This window comes from Athene noctua, chromosome 7 (genome assembly GCF_965140245.1).
Source record: "Athene noctua chromosome 7, bAthNoc1.hap1.1, whole genome shotgun sequence".
NCBI classification, from domain to species: domain Eukaryota; kingdom Metazoa; phylum Chordata; class Aves; order Strigiformes; family Strigidae; genus Athene; species Athene noctua.
This window is the reverse complement of record NC_134043.1, coordinates 26,195,543-26,212,893: the sequence shown is the minus strand read 5'-3', so window position 1 is coordinate 26,212,893 and position 17,351 is coordinate 26,195,543. Positions and strand designations below refer to the sequence as shown.

Genomic DNA, 17,351 nt, shown 5'->3' with positions numbered 1-17,351 from the left:
TGCTTCTGTAATGTAATGTTTTACCTTTTCCTCACTTTTCAGACCCACCAGGTCCACCTGCAAATCCAAGAGTGACTGATACTACAAAGACAAGTGCATCTTTAGCCTGGGGCAAGCCTCACTATGACGGTGGACTTGACATCATTGGCTATATAGTAGAGCATCAAAAGGAAGGAGAAGAAGAATGGGTAAAAGACACAACAGGGACTGCTTTAAGGATCACTCAATTTGTTGTTGCTCATCTGCAGACAGGAGCCAAATATAATTTCAGAATCTCTGCCATGAATGCTGCAGGTGTTGGTGAACCAGCAATTATACCCAGTGTGGAAATAAAAGACCGGGAAGAGATTCCTGACTTTGAATTAGATGCTGAGCTAAGAAGAACGCTTGTTGTTAGAGCTGGATTAACTATTCGGATTTTTGTGCCCATTAAAGGAAGGCCAACTCCAGAAGTTACTTGGACAAAAGATGGTGTTTCACTCAAAGGACGTGCCAGTATTGAAAATACAGACTCTTTTACTCTCTTGATTGTCACAGAATGCACCAGATACGATGCAGGAAAATACCTAATGACTCTTGAAAATGCTGCTGGTAAGAAGACTGGCTTTGTAAATGTAAAAGTCTTGGATACGCCAGGTCCACCAATAAACCTTAAGCCTAGAGAAATAACCAAAGACAGCATCACCCTGCAGTGGGATATGCCTCTGATAGATGGTGGTTCACGTATAACAAACTATATTGTCGAGAAACGTGAATCGACTCGAAAAGCATATTCAACAGTCACAACCAACTGCCAGAAGTGTTCCTTCAGGATTCCTAATTTGGCTGAGGGATGTGAATACTATTTCAGAGTGCTGGCTGAAAATGAGTACGGTATTGGTGAACCAGCTGAAACTGCAGAACCAGTAAGAGCTTCTGAGGCACCATCCCCACCTGAGAGCCTTAATATTATGGACGTAACACGGAATTCAGTTAGCCTGGCCTGGCCAAAACCAGAACATGATGGTGGCAGCAAAATCACCGGGTATGTTATTGAAGCACAGAGAAAAGGAACCAACCAGTGGGCACACATCACTACTGTAAAAACTCTGGACTGTGTAGTAAAGAATCTAACTGAAAATGAAGAGTATACTTTCCAGGTTATGGCAGTTAACAGTGCTGGAAGAAGTGCCCCAAGAGAAAGCAGGCCAGTTATTATCAAGGAGCAAACGATGCTACCAGAGTTTGACCTCCGTGGTATCTACCAGAAAACAGTCATTGCCAAAGCTGGTGACAATATCAAGATTGAAATCCCCGTGCTTGGTCGTCCAAGGCCTACTGTGACTTGGAAGAAAGAAGACCAGATACTTAAGCAAACACAAAGGGTAAATTATGAGAATACTGCAACTGCAACCATACTAACCATCAATGAATGTAAAAGAAGTGATAGTGGTCAATATCCACTGTCAGCTAAAAATATTGTTGGAGAGGTTAGTGAAGTAATCACAGTTCAGGTTCATGACATACCTGGGCCTCCTACTGGACCAATCAAATTTGATGAAATTTCATCTGACTTTGTAACATTCTCATGGGAGCCCCCTTTGAATGATGGTGGTGTACCAATAAGTAACTATGTTGTAGAAATGCGTCAGACTGACAGTACCACATGGACTGAATTGGCAACTACAGTAATACGTACTACATTTAAAGCCATTCGTCTGACTACTGGAGTTGAGTATCAGTTCCGTGTTAAAGCTCAAAACAGATATGGAATTGGTCCAGCCATTACTTCAGAGTCTGTAGTTGCCAACTACCCATTTAAGGTACCTGGGCCTCCCGGCACTCCTCAGGTGATTGCAGTCACCAAAGAAACCATGACCATTAGTTGGAATGAGCCAGTTACTGATGGTGGAAGCCCAATTCTGGGATATCACGTTGAAAGAAAAGAACGAAATAGCATTCTTTGGCAGACTGTAAGTAAAATGCTGGTATCAGGCAATATCTTTAAATCAACTGGACTTACCGATGGCATTGCATATGAATTCCGTGTTATCGCAGAAAATCTGGCTGGGAAAAGTAAACCAAGCAAGCCGTCTGAGCCTATGTTCGCCCTAGACCCAATAGATCCACCTGGTAAGCCGATACCTCTGAACATTACAAGACATGCAGTTACACTGAAGTGGACTAAACCAGAATATAATGGAGGTTTTAAGATAACTGGCTACACCGTTGAAAAAAGAGACCTTCCTAGTGGCCGTTGGCTGAAGGCTAATTTCAGCAATATACTAGAGACTGAATTCACTGTAAGTGGTTTGACAGAAGATGCTGCCTATGAATTCCGTGTGATCGCTAGGAATGCTGGTGGGGCTGTTAGTCAGCCCTCTGAGCCATCAGATGCAATAACTTGTAGAGATGACATTGAAGCACCAAAGATAAAGGTGGATGCAAAATACAAAGACACTTTAGTGCTGAAAGCAGGTGAAGTTTTCAGACTTGAGGCTGATGTTTCAGGTCGCCCTCCACCAACTATGGCATGGACAAAAGGAGAAAAAGAACTTGAAGACACAGCAAAATTAGAAATAAAAATAGCAGATTTCTCTACTGTTCTTATCAATAAAGATTCTTCAAGAAGAGATGGTGGTGCCTATACACTTACTGCAACGAATCCTGGTGGCTTTGCCAAGCATATCTTCAATGTTAAAGTTCTTGATAGACCTGGTCCCCCAGAAGGGCCTTTGGCTGTGTCAGAAGTCACTGCAGAAAAATGTGTACTGTCGTGGCTACCTCCACTGGATGATGGAGGAGCAAAGATTGACCATTATGTGGTTGAAAAACGTGAAACCAGTAGATTGGCATGGACAGCTGTAGCCACAGAAGTTCCATTAACTAAACTGAAGGTTACTAAGCTGTTGAAGGGCAATGAGTACGTGTTCCGTGTTATGGCTGTTAACAAATATGGAGTTGGTGAGCCTCTGGAATCAGAGCCCATTCTTGCAGTAAATCCATACGTGCCACCCGACCCACCTAAAACACCTGAAGTTACAGCAATTACTAAAGATTCTATGGTTGTCTGTTGGGGCCATCCTGATTCTGATGGTGGGAGCCCAATAACTAACTACATTGTGGAACGTCGAGACAGGACTGGTCTACGGTGGGTGAAATGTAACAAACGGGTTGTTACTGACTTACGTTATAAAGTGTCTGGACTGACAGAAGGCCATGAGTATGAATACAGAGTCATGGCTGAAAATGCTGCTGGAGTCAGTGAGCCAAGCCCAACCAGTCCATTCTATAAAGCTTGTGATACCGTATTTAAACCTGGTCCCCCAGGTAATCCTCGTGTTTTGGATAGTAGCAAGTCCTCAATTACAATAGCATGGAACAAACCCATATATGATGGTGGTTCAGAGATTACAGGTTACATGGTTGAGATTGCACTACCTGAAGAAGATGAGTGGAAGATTGTAACTCCACCAATAGGTCTAAAGGCCACTTCTTTTACCATCACTGACCTGAAAGAAAATCAAGAGTATAAAATACGAATATATGCTATGAACTCTGAAGGTCTTGGAGAACCTGCTCTTGTTCCTGGGACTCCAAAAGCTGAAGAAAGAATGCTGCCTCCAGAGATTGAACTTGATGCAGAACTACGTAAGGTTGTCACTATTAGAGCCTGCTGTACTCTAAGACTCTTTGTCCCAATTAAAGGAAGACCAGCACCTGAAGTAAAATGGACAAGAGAACATGGGGAATCTTTGGATAGAGCAAGCATTGAATCAACAAGTTCTTATACTCTACTTATTGTTGAAAATGTAAATAGATTTGATAGTGGCAAATACATACTGACAATTGAAAACAGCTCAGGTAGTAAATCAGCATTTGTGAATGTCAGAGTTCTTGATACCCCAGGGGCGCCTCAAGATTTGAAAATAAAAGAAGTTACAAAATCATCAGTTACACTCACGTGGGAGCCTCCTCTCTTAGATGGTGGCTCTAAAATAAAAAATTACATTGTTGAAAAACGTGAATCAACGAGAAAAGCTTATTCAACTGTTAATGCCAATTGCCACAAGACCAGCTGGAAAGTTGATTCACTGCAAGAAGGCTGCAACTATTACTTCAGAGTCCTAGCTGAAAATGAGTATGGAATAGGCCTTCCAGTTGAAACATCAGAATCCGTAAAAGTATCAGAAAGACCACTTCCACCAGGGAAAATAACTTTGTTGGATGTGACAAGAAATAGCGTATCCTTATCTTGGGAAAAACCTGAACATGATGGTGGTAGCAGAATTCTGGGCTACATTGTCGAAATGCAAAGCAAAGGCAGTGAAAAGTGGTCTACTTGTGCTACAGTAAAAGTTACTGAAGCCACTATTACAGGATTGATCCAAGGTGAAGAATACACCTTCCGCGTTTCAGCTCAGAATGAGAAAGGTATCAGTGATCCTCGCCAGCTGGGTATACCAGTTGTTGCAAAAGATCTTGTGATTCCACCAGCTTTCAAACTACTGTTTACCACTTTCAGTGTTCTAGCCGGAGAGGACTTAAAGGTTGATGTTCCTTTTGTTGGTCGACCCAAACCAGCAGTGTTTTGGCATAAAGATGATGTGGCACTGAAGCAGACTACAAGAGTAAATGCAGAAAGTTCAGAAAATAACACAGTGTTAACAATAAAAGAAGCATGCAGAGAAGATGTGGGGTCATATTTAGTTAAACTTACAAACTCTGCAGGTGAAGCAACTGAGACCCTAAATATTGTTGTCCTTGACAAACCAGGACCTCCAACTGGACCAGTAAAAGTAGATGAAGTAACAGCAGATAGTATTACCATTTCCTGGGAACCACCCAAATATGATGGTGGTAGCTCTATCAATAATTACATTGTAGAAAAAAGAGACACTTCCACCACCACTTGGCATATTGTGTCAGCTACTGTTGCAAGAACAACTATAAAAGCATGTCGATTAAAAACTGGCTGTGAATATCAGTTCAGAATCGCAGCTGAGAACAGGTATGGGAAGAGTACCTATCTCACTTCAGAGCCAATCATAGCTCAATACCCATTTAAAGTTCCTGGTCCACCTGGAACACCTTTTGTAACAAATGTCTCAAAAGACAGCATGGTGGTACAATGGAATGAACCAGTCAATGATGGTGGTAGCAAGATCATTGGGTATCACTTGGAGCGTAAAGAAAGAAACAGCATTCTCTGGGCTAAACTGAATAAAACACCTATTCCAGATACTAAATTTAAGACAACTGGCCTTGAGGAAGGTCTTGAATATGAGTTCAGAGTTTATGCAGAAAACATAGTGGGCATTGGAAAGGCAAGTAGAGCATCTGAATGCTATACTGCACATGACCCATGTGATCCTCCAGGTCGTCCAGAACCTATAATTGTCACAAGAAGCTCAGTAACACTTCAGTGGAAGAAACCTGTATATGATGGTGGAAGTAAGATCACAGGCTACGTTGTTGAAAAGAAGGAGCTGCCTGATGGTCGTTGGATGAAAGCAAGCTTTACAAATGTCATTGATACTCAGTTTGAAGTAACTGGTCTAGTTGAAAACCAGAGGTATGAGTTCCGTGTTATAGCACGAAATGCTGCAGGTGTTTTCAGTGAACCATCTGAGAGCTCAGGGGCAATTACAGCAAGAGATGAAGTAGAACCACCTCACATAAGTATGGATCCAAAATACAAAGACACTATTGTAGTGCATGCTGGTGAGTCATTCAAGCTTGACGCTGATGTCCATGGTAAACCAATACCTTCCATTCAGTGGTTAAAAGGCGACAGCGAGCTGACAAACACTGCTCGTATGGAAATAAAAACTACCGATTTTGCAACAAGTCTCAGTGTGAAGGAAGCCATTAGAATTGACAGTGGTCAGTATGTACTACTGGCAAAAAATGTTGCAGGTGAAAAGAAAGTTCCTGTTAATGTCAAAGTTCTTGATAGACCTGGACCACCAGAAGGACCTGTTGAGATTACAGGCGTTACTGCTGAAAAATGCATGCTATCATGGAAACCTCCACTCCAAGATGGTGGTAGTGATATTTCACACTATGTTGTAGAAAAAAGGGAAACCAGTCGTTTGGTGTGGACAGTCGTTGATTCAAACGTGCAAACCCTAAACTGCAAAGTTACAAAACTTTTAGAAGGAAATGAATATGTTTTCCGCATCATGGCAGTAAACAAATACGGCATTGGTGAACCTCTTGAGTCTGAACCAGTACTTGCCAAGAACCCATTTGTAGTGCCACTTCCACCAAAGGCACCAGAAGTCACAGCCATTACCAAGGATTCTATGATAGTTGTATGGGAAAGGCCAGCCTCAGATGGCGGTAGTGAAATCTTGGGCTATGTTCTTGAAAAACGAGATAAGGAAGGCATTCGTTGGACAAGATGCAACAAACGCCTGATAAGTGAACTGCGATACAGAGTGACTGGGCTTATAGAAAATCATGATTATGAGTATAGAGTTTCAGCTGAAAATGCTGCTGGTCTTAGTGAACCAAGCCCACCTTCCACTTACTACAAAGCATGTGATCCTATTTACAAGCCAGGTCCACCCAATAATCCTAAAGTTGTGGATGTTACAAGATCTTCAGTTTTCCTTTCATGGAGTAAACCTATCTATGATGGTGGCTCTGAAATTCAGGGATACATTGTGGAAAAATGTGATGTAAGTGATGGTGAATGGTCAATTTGTACCCCTCCAACCGGAATTAAGAATACTCACATGGAAGTGGAAAAGTTAGTGGAAAAACATGAATACAAATTCCGCATATGTGCAGTTAATAAAGCAGGAGTTGGAGAGCATGCAGATGTTCCTGATTCTGTTATTGTGGAAGAAAAGATGGAGGCACCAGACCTTGACCTTGACATGGAATTAAGGAAGATTGTAAATGTGAGAGCAGGAGGTTCCTTAAGACTGTTTGTTCCCATCAGAGGTCGTCCAACACCTGAAGTAAAATGGGGTAAAATGGATGGTGAGATCAGAGAGGCAGCTATTATTGATACCACTAGCAGTTTTACTTCCCTTGTCCTAGACAATGTAAACAGATTTGATACCGGAAAGTATACTCTGACTTTAGAAAACAGCAGTGGAACAAAGTCTGCCTTTGTCAGTGTAAGAGTACTGGATACCCCAAGTGCACCTGTTAATTTAAAAATCAGAGAGATCACTAAAGACTCTGTTTCACTTTCATGGGAGCCTCCTCTCTTGGACGGTGGAGCAAAAATTAAAAATTACATTATTGAAAAGCGTGAAGCAACAAGAAAGTCATATGCAGCTGTTGTAACAAACTGCCACAAGACTTCATGGAAAGTAGATCAACTTCAGGAGGGCTGCTATTACTTCTTCAGAATCTCTGCTGAGAATGAATATGGAATCGGCCTCCCTGAGGAAACCAGTGACCCAATTAAAGTTGCTGAAGTTCCACAGCCACCAGGGAAAATAACAGTGGATGATGTCACAAGAAACAGTGTCTCACTAAGCTGGGCAAAACCTGAACATGACGGTGGCAGCAAAATCATACAATACATTGTTGAAATGCAAGCAAAGGGTAGTGAGAAGTGGTCAGAATGTGCTCGTGTTAAAACACTTGAAGCAGTTATTACTAACCTAACTCAAGGGGAAGAATATCTTTTTAGAGTAATGGCTGTAAATGAAAAGGGTAAAAGTGATCCTAGAGCACTTGCAGTTCCAATAGTTGCCAAAGACCTGGTGATTGAACCTGATGTAAGACCTGCTTTTCACAGTTACAGTATCCAAGTGGGACAAGATCTGAAAGTAGAAGTACCAATTGCAGGTCGACCTAAACCAACCGTTACCTGGGTAAAGGATGGCCAGCCATTAAGGCAGACAACAAGAGTCAATGTGAGCGATTTGACTGATCTCACTATATTGAATATTAAAGAAACTAGCAAAGAGGACAGTGGCACTTATGAAATCACTGTTGCTAACGTTGTTGGGCAAAAATCTGCCTCTGTTGAAATTATAACTCTAGACAAACCTGACCCACCAGTAGGACCGGTGAAATTTGATGAAATAAGTGCAGAAAGTATTACCCTATCATGGAATCCCCCAGCGTACACAGGCGGCTGCCAAATCACCAACTATGTTGTTCACAAGAGAGATACAACCACCACTGTATGGGAAACAGTTTCAGCTACTGTTGCAAGAACTACGCTGAAGGTGACTAAACTGAAAACTGGTTCAGAATACCAGTTCAGAATATTTGCTGAGAACAGGTATGGGCAGAGCTTTGCACTGGAATCTGCACCTGTTGTAGCGCAGTACCCCTACAAAGAACCAGGACCTCCTGGCACACCATTTGTGACAACGGTTACAAAAGACTCTATGGTCGTACAGTGGCATGAACCGATAAATGATGGTGGCAGTAGAGTGTTGGGCTACCATCTTGAGAGAAAGGAGAAAAACAGCATTTTATGGGCTAAAGTGAATAAAACTATTATCCAGGACACAAGTTTTAAGACAACTAACCTTGAAGAAGGAATTGAATATGAGTTTCGAGTTTCTGCAGAAAATATTGTTGGTGTAGGCAAAACAAGTAAAGTTTCTGAGTGCTATGTGGCTCGTGACCCTTGCGATCCTCCAGGTCGCCCAGAAGCTATAATAATAAAAAGGAGCTCTATTACTCTACAGTGGACCAAACCAGAATATGATGGTGGAAGTAAGATTACTGGCTATATTGTAGAGAAACGTGACTTACCAGATGGTCGCTGGATGAAAGCTAGCTTCACAAATATCATTGAAACTCAGTTCACTGTAACAGGGCTTACTGAAGACCAAAGATACGAGTTTAGAGTAATTGCAAAGAATGCTGCAGGTGCAATAAGCAAACCTTCTGACAGTACAGGACCAATAACAGCAAGGGATGAAGTTGAACTTCCACGAATTTCAATGGATCCAAAGTACAAAGACACAATTGTTGTCAGTGCTGGTGAAACATTCAGACTTGAGGCTGATGTTCATGGAAAGCCACTGCCAACCATTAAGTGGTACAAAGGAGATAAAGAGCTTGAGGAAACTGCTAGATATGAAATAAAGAACACAGATTTCAGTGCATTAATAATTGTAAAAGATGCTGTTAGAGTTGATGGTGGACAGTACATTTTAGAAGCCTCTAATGTTGCAGGAACAAAGACAGTACCAGTAAATGTAAAAGTTCTGGACAGACCAGGACCTCCAGAGGGCCCAGTTCAAGTGACAGGAGTTACAGCTGAAAAATGTTCATTGGCATGGTCTCCTCCTCTTCATGATGGTGGCAGTGATATTTCTCATTACATTGTAGAGAAGAGAGAAACTAGTCGCCTAGCGTGGACTATTGTTGCTTCAGAAGTTTTACCTACAATGCTGAAAGTAACAAAACTCTTGGAAGGAAATGAATACATTTTCCGTATTATGGCAGTTAACAAATACGGGGTTGGTGAGCCGTTAGAATCTGTGCCAGTAATGATGAAAAATCCATTTGTGGTTCCTGGACCACCGAAGGCCTTGGAAATTACCAACATCACAAAGGATTCTATGACTGTCTGCTGGAACCGACCAGATAGTGATGGAGGTAGTGAAATCATAGGTTACATTGTAGAAAAGAGAGACCGAGCAGGCATCAGATGGATAAAATGCAATAAACGCCGGATTACAGATTTGCGATTAAGAGTTACAGGGTTAACAGAGGATCATGAATATGAATTCAGAGTTTCTGCTGAAAATGCTGCTGGAGTGGGCGAATCAAGTCAAGTTTCTCCTTACTTTAAAGCTTGTGACCCCATGTTCAAGCCTGGCCCACCTACAAATGCACATGTTGTGGATACCACCAAAAGTTCAATTACACTTGGTTGGAGTAAACCTATTTATGATGGTGGTTGTGAAATCCAGGGATACCTTGTAGAAATCTGTAAAGCAGATGAAGATGAATGGTCACTTGTTACTCCACAGACAGGTGTACGTGCCACTCGGTTTGAAATCAAAAAGCTTACTGAACATCAAGAATATAAACTACGAGTATGTGCCCTCAACAAGATTGGTGTAGGAGAGGCTGCATCAGTTCCTGGTACTATAAAACCAGAAGACAAACTTGAAGCTCCAGAACTTGATATTGATTCAGAGCTAAGGAAAGGAATAGTGGTTAGAGCTGGGGGGTCTGCTAGGATTCACATACCGTTCAGGGGACGACCAACACCTGACATTACATGGTCTCGAGAAGAAGGTGAATTCACAGAAAAAGTTCAGATTGATAAAGGCATAAACTACACACAACTTTCAATTGACAACTGTGATAGAAATGATGCTGCAAAGTACATCCTTAAATTGGAGAACAGCAGTGGTTCCAAATCTGCATTTGTTACAGTAAAAGTCTTGGACACACCAGGACCACCACAAAACTTGGTGGTAAAGGATATAAAGAAGGATTCTGCTGTATTATCTTGGGAACCACCCATTATTGATGGTGGTGCAAAGGTAAAGAACTACGTAATAGACAAGCGTGAGTCAACCAGGAAGGCATTTGCAAATGTAAGTGCTAAGTGTGGCAAGACAAGTTTTAAAGTTGAAAATCTTACAGAAGGAGCAATTTATTACTTCAGAGTTATGGCTGAAAATGAATTTGGAGTTGGTGTTCCAGCTGAAACCACAGATGCTGTCAAAGCCTCAGAGCCACCTCTGCCTCCTGGGAAAGTAACACTCACTGATGTGACTCAGAGAAGTGCATCACTTACATGGGAAAAACCTGAGCATGATGGAGGTAGCAGAATTTTGGGATACATTGTTGAAATGCTGCCTAAAGGAACAGACAAATGGAGTGTTGTTAGTGAGACCAAAACATGCAATGCAGTTGTGTCTGGCTTGAGTCCAGGACAGGAATATCAATTTCATGTGATTGCCTACAATGAAAAAGGCAAAAGTGATCCCAGAGCACTTGGAATTCCTGTGATAGCTAAAGACTTGACAATTGAGCCGAGTTTCAAATTGATGTTTAATACATATAGTGTACAGGCTGGAGAAGACCTGAAGGTAGAAGTACCATTTATAGGTAGACCCAAACCTACTATTACTTGGGCAAAAGATGAGCAGCCACTGAAACAGACAACCAGGCTACATATTCAGGATACATCAACATCGACTATCTTACATATTAAAGAAAGCAACAAGGAAGACTTCGGTAAATATACAGTAACAGCAACAAACACAGCAGGTACCGCAACAGAGCACCTGAGCATAATTGTACTGGAAAAACCTGGCCCACCACGAGGACCTGTCCGCTTTGATGAAGTTAGCGCAGACTTTGTTGTTTTATCATGGGATCCACCTGATTATACTGGTGGCTGTCAGATCAGCAACTATATAGTAGAAAAGCGTGACACAAGCACTACCACATTGAGCATTGTATCAGCGACTGTTGCAAGAACAACTATCAAAGCAACAAAGCTTAAAACAGGTTCTGAATATCAGTTCAGGATTTCTGCTGAAAACAGATATGGGAAGAGCTCTCCTTTGGATTCAAAACCAGTTGTTGTGCAATACCCCTACAAGGTGCCTGGGCCACCTGGAACCCCATTTGTAACAGCAGCTTCCAAGGACCATATGATTGTACAATGGCATGAACCAGTTAATGATGGAGGAAGCAAAGTTCTTGGCTACCATCTTGAGCGTAAAGACAAGAACAGCATTCTTTGGACAAAACAGAACAAGTCACTTATTGCAGACACCAAATATAAAACAGATGGCCTTGAAGAAGGTCTTGAATACGAGTTCAGAGTTTCTGCTGAAAACATTGTTGGCATTGGCAAAGTCAGCAAAGTATCAGAATTATATGTTGCCCGAGATCCTTGTGACCCACCTGGCCGCCCAGAGGCCATTGTTGTTACAAGAAATAATATCACACTGAAGTGGAAAAAACCAGAATATGATGGTGGAAGCAAAATAACTGGATACATTGTAGAAAAGAAAGAACTACCAGATGGCCGCTGGATGAAAGCCAGCTTTACAAATGTGTTGGAAACAGAATTTACAGTAAGTGGTCTCGTTGAAGACCAACGATATGAATTTAGAGTAATTGCAAGAAATGCAGCAGGTTGCTTGAGTGAACCATCTGAAAGTACAGGGCCAATTACTGCCAGAGATGAAATTGAAGCACCAAGGGCTTCACTGGATCCTAAATACAAAGATGTCATTGTTGTTCATGCTGGAGAAACCTTTGTTCTTGAAGCTGATATCCACGGCAAACCTATTCCTGACATTACATGGTCAAAAGATGGTAAAGACCTTGATGAAGCAACTGCAAGAATGGAAATTAAATCTACCATTCAGAAAACGATTCTTACTGTCAAAGACTGTATAAGATTAGATGGAGGTCAGTATACTCTTAACCTCAGAAATGTTGGTGGCACAAAATCTATACCAATCACTGTAAAAGTGCTTGACAGGCCAGGACCTCCAGAAGGACCTTTGAAGGTTACAGGTGTCACTGCAGAAAAATGCTACTTGGCATGGGCTCCACCCTTACATGATGGTGGTTCTAGTATCTCACATTATATCATTGAGAAGAGAGAGACAAGCAGGCTTTCATGGACGCAAGTAGCAACAGACGTGCAGGCTCTCAACTACAAAGTAACCAGACTCCTTGCTGGCAATGAGTACATTTTCCGTGTGATGGCAGTGAACAAATACGGAACTGGAGAACCCTTGGAATCTGAGCCAATTGTGGCTCGGAATCCTTACAAGCCCCCTGGTCCTCCATCAACACCTGAAGTTTCAGCAATCACAAAAGATTCTATGGTGGTAACATGGGGTCGCCCCGAAGACGATGGGGGAGCTGAAATTGAAGGTTACATACTTGAAAAACGTGATAAAGATGGTATCCGGTGGACCAAATGCAATAAGAAAAGGCTGACGGACTTGCGATTCAGAGTAACAGGTCTTACTGATGGGCATTTCTATGAATTTAGAGTTTCTGCTGAAAATGCTGCAGGGGTAGGGAAACCCAGTGAGCCATCCATTTTCTATCGTGCTTGTGATGTATTATATCCACCAGGTCCACCAAGCAATCCAAAGGTTACAGACACTTCCAGGTCATCAGTTTCCCTTGCCTGGAGTAAGCCCATTTATGATGGTGGTGCTCCAGTTAAGGGATATGTAGTAGAAGTAAAAGAAGCTGCTGCTGATGAGTGGACTACCTGCACCCCTCCAACAGGCCTACAAGCAAAACAGTTCACCGTAACAAAACTTAAAGAGAACCAGGAGTATAACTTCCGCATCTGTGCCATCAACTCAGAAGGAGTAGGAGAACCTGCTACTATACCTGGTACTGTCATAGCAGCAGACAAGATTGAACCTCCTGAAATTGAACTTGATGCAGATCTCAGAAAAGTAGTCACTGTACGTGCTAGTGGTACATTGCGCCTGTTTGTCACCATCAAAGGAAGACCGGAACCTGAAGTTAAATGGGACAAAGCAGAAGGAACAATTAGTGAGCGAGCTCAGATTGAAGTCACCAGTTCCTATACAATGCTGGTCATTGACAATGTTAATAGATTTGACAGTGGTAGATACAATCTTACTTTAGAGAACAACAGTGGCAAAAAATCAGCTTTTGTAAATGTCAGAGTGCTTGATACACCTAGTGCACCTATAAACCTGACAATCAGAGAAGTGAAGAAAGATTTTGTAGCATTAGCCTGGGAGCCACCTCTTATTGATGGTGGAGCTAAAATTACCAACTATGTAGTTGAAAAGCGAGAATCCACAAGAAAGGCATATGCCACAGTTACAAACAATTGCACTAAGAATTCCTTCAAAATAACTCAACTACAAGAAGGATGTAGTTACTACTTCCGTGTTCTAGCTGTAAATGAATATGGGGTTGGCTTACCAGCAGAAACACCTGACCCAGTTAAGGTTTCTGAACCACCTTCTCCACCTGCAAAGGTCATTCTTGTTGATGTGACTCGCAACTCTGTTTCAATTAAATGGGAAAAGCCAGAGAGCGATGGTGGCAGTAAAATTACTGGTTATATAGTAGAAATGCAAACTAAAGGAAGTATAAAATGGAGTGCATGTACACAGGTGAAAACATTAGAAGCAACAATAACAGGCTTAAGTATGGGAGAAGAGTACAGTTTCAGAGTTATTGCTGTTAATGAAAAAGGAAAAAGTGATCCAAGAGAACTTGGTATCCCAGTCATTGCAAAAGATATTGAAATCCAGCCATCTGCTGAACTCCTTTTCAACACGTACACTGTGAAAGCTGGAGATGATCTTAAGATTGATGTGCCATTCAGAGGGCGACCTCTTCCCACCATTAGCTGGAAGAAGGATGGAAATCCCTTAAAAGAGACAACCAGGGTAAATATTCAGACATCAAAGACTTCAACTTCACTGTCCATCAAGGAAGCTTCAAATGAAGATTTGGGACATTATGAATTACATCTTTCAAATACTGCCGGATCAACAACAGCTTCTTTAACTGTAGTTGTCCTTGACAGACCAGGACCACCAACTGATGTGCATATTGATGAAGTTAGTGCTGATAGCATAACTCTGTCTTGGAAACCTCCAGCATATGATGGTGGGTGCCATATTAGCAATTACGTTGTGGAGAAGCGAGAAACTACCACAACAACATGGGATGTAGTATCTGCAGCAGTTGCAAGAACATCAATTAAAGTATCTCGACTCACCACTGGCTCTGAATATCAGTTCCGCATTTGTGCAGAAAACCGCTATGGGAAAAGCACTTACACTAATTCTCCTTCTGTTGTGGCAGAGTATCCATTTAAGCCTCCAGGACCACCTGGAACTCCTCATGTGGTGCATGCAACTAAAACTTTCATGGTTGTAACTTGGCAGGTACCAGTTAATGATGGAGGTAGCAGAGTACTAGGATATCACTTGGAGCGTAAAGAAAGAAGCAGCATTCTTTGGACAAAAGTCAACAAGAGCCTTATACCTGATACACAAATGAAAGTTACAGGTCTCGATGAAGGACTGCTGTATGAATATCGTGTGTATGCTGAAAACATTGCCGGCATAGGCAAATGCAGTAAATCGTGTGAACCAGTTGCTGCAAGAGATCCGTGTGATCCTCCTGGTCAGCCAGAAGTTACTAACATTACAAGAACATGTGTCTCACTGAAATGGACTAAACCAGAATATGATGGTGGAGCTAAAGTAACAGGATATATTATTGAACGGAGAGAGATACCAGATGGTCGTTGGCTGAAGTGTAATTTTACTAATGTGCAAGAAACATACTTTGATGTAGGTGGACTTACAGAAGACCAGCGATATGAATTCCGTGTGATTGCAAAGAATGCCGCTGGACTCTTCAGTCAGCCATCTGAATCAACTGGACCTGTGACTGTAAAAGATGATGTAGAGGCTCCAAGAATTATGATGGATGCCAAATTCAGGGATGTTGTAGTTGTGAAAGCTGGAGAAGTGTTTAAAGTCAATGCTGATATTGCAGGACGGCCGATACCAGTGATTTCATGGACAAAGGATGGCAAGGAGCTTGAAGGAAAAGCTAGAGTTGAAATAGTCTCAACAGATCACACTACTGCAATAACCATTAAGGACTGTATCCGAGGTGATTCAGGACAGTATGTACTAACATTACAAAATGTTGCAGGAACAAGATCTTTGGCAATTAATTGCAAAGTACTTGATAGACCTGGCCCACCTGCAGGCCCATTAGAAATAAATGGCCTTACTGCTGAAAAATGCCATTTATCATGGGGACCCCCTCAAGAAAATGGTGGTGCAGATATTGATTATTATGTTGTAGAAAAACGTGAGACCAGCAGAATTGCATGGACACTTTGTGAAGGAGAGCTTAGAACAACATCCTGTAAGGTGACAAAACTACTGAAGGGTAATGAGTATATTTTCAGAGTGATGGGAGTTAACAAATACGGCGTTGGTGAGCCTCTAGAAAGTGTTGCTGTCAAAGCCCTAGACCCATTTACAGTTCCAAGTCCACCCACATCTTTAGAGATCACCAATGTGAGCAAAGATTCAATAACTCTGTGCTGGGCAAGACCTGAGTCTGATGGAGGCAATGAGATCTCTGGCTATGTAATTGAAAGGCGTGAGAAAACTAGCCTAAGATGGATTCGTGTAAACAAAAAGCCAGTCTATGATTTAAGAGTGAAATCATCTGGTCTCCGTGAAGGATGTGAATATGAATTCCGGGTTTATGCAGAAAATGCAGCTGGCCTTAGCCTTCCAAGTGAGACCACACCATTAATTCGGGCAGAAGATCCAATCTTCTTGCCATCTCCCCCATCTAAACCTAAGATTATGGATTCTACAAGGTCAAATATCACAATTGGGTGGACAAAGCCACTGTTTGATGGAGGTGCTCCAGTAACGGGATACACAGTTGAATACAAGAAAACTGATGAAACTGATTGGACAACCGCTATTCAGAACTTAAGAGGCACAGAATACACCATAACTGGATTAGTATCAGGCTCTGAGTACGTCTTTAGAGTGAAATCCATTAACAAAATTGGTGTCAGTGAACCAAGTGATGTCTCAGAACCTCAGGTGGCAAAGGAGAGAGAAGAAGAACCTGCCTTTGATATTGACAGTGAAATGCGAAAGACTTTAATTGTAAAGGCTGGTGGATCATTCACAATGACTGTTCCTTTCAGAGGCAAACCAGTCCCAAACGTAACATGGAACAAACCAGACACTGATCTTCGTACACGAGCAAGCATTGATACTTCAGATAATTGCACATCTCTTACTATTGAAAAAGCAACAAGAAACGATTCTGGAAAATACACATTAACATTGCAAAATATTCTGAACACTGCTACCCTGACTTTAATTGTAAAAGTTCTTGATACTCCTGGCCCACCATCTAATATTACAGCAAAAGATGTAACTAAAGAATCTGCTGTGTTATCTTGGGATGTTCCTGAAAATGATGGTGGAGCACCTGTAAAGAACTATGTTATTGAAAAACGAGAAGCTAGTAAAAAAGCATGGGTCACCGTGACAAACAATTGTCATCGCCTGTCCTACAAAGTGACTGGCTTGCAAGAAGGTGCCATTTACTACTTCCGGGTTTCTGGAGAAAATGAGTATGGTGTTGGAGTGCCCTCGGAGACCAAGGAGGGAACAAAAATAACAGGTGTGTTTTACTAAAAAAAAATATTTGTTAATATTTAAAAAAATACATATTTTTAAATGGTTACTTCAAAATAACATTAAAAGTGTTAAATCTGTTTACGGTAAAGAAGATTATTTTGTGGTAGGTATGTCTGTGGTTCTACAAATGAAAAAGAGCTAATAGCTTGAATTTTAAATTTTGCTTGCATTTTACTTAAAACATTT

At 41.6% G+C, this 17,351-nt stretch overlaps 1 protein-coding gene across 1 annotated transcript in view; it reads left to right on the top strand.

Annotated features, from left to right (window-relative positions):
• TTN (titin) overlaps window positions 1-17,351 on the top strand; it is a 242,029-nt gene that overhangs the window by 196,803 nt on the left and 27,875 nt on the right. Inside the window, exon 251 of the mRNA XM_074911579.1 lies at window positions 43-17,148. Within this exon, the coding sequence (XP_074767680.1) occupies window positions 43-17,148 (17,106 nt within the window). The remainder of the gene's footprint in view (window positions 1-42; window positions 17,149-17,351) is intronic.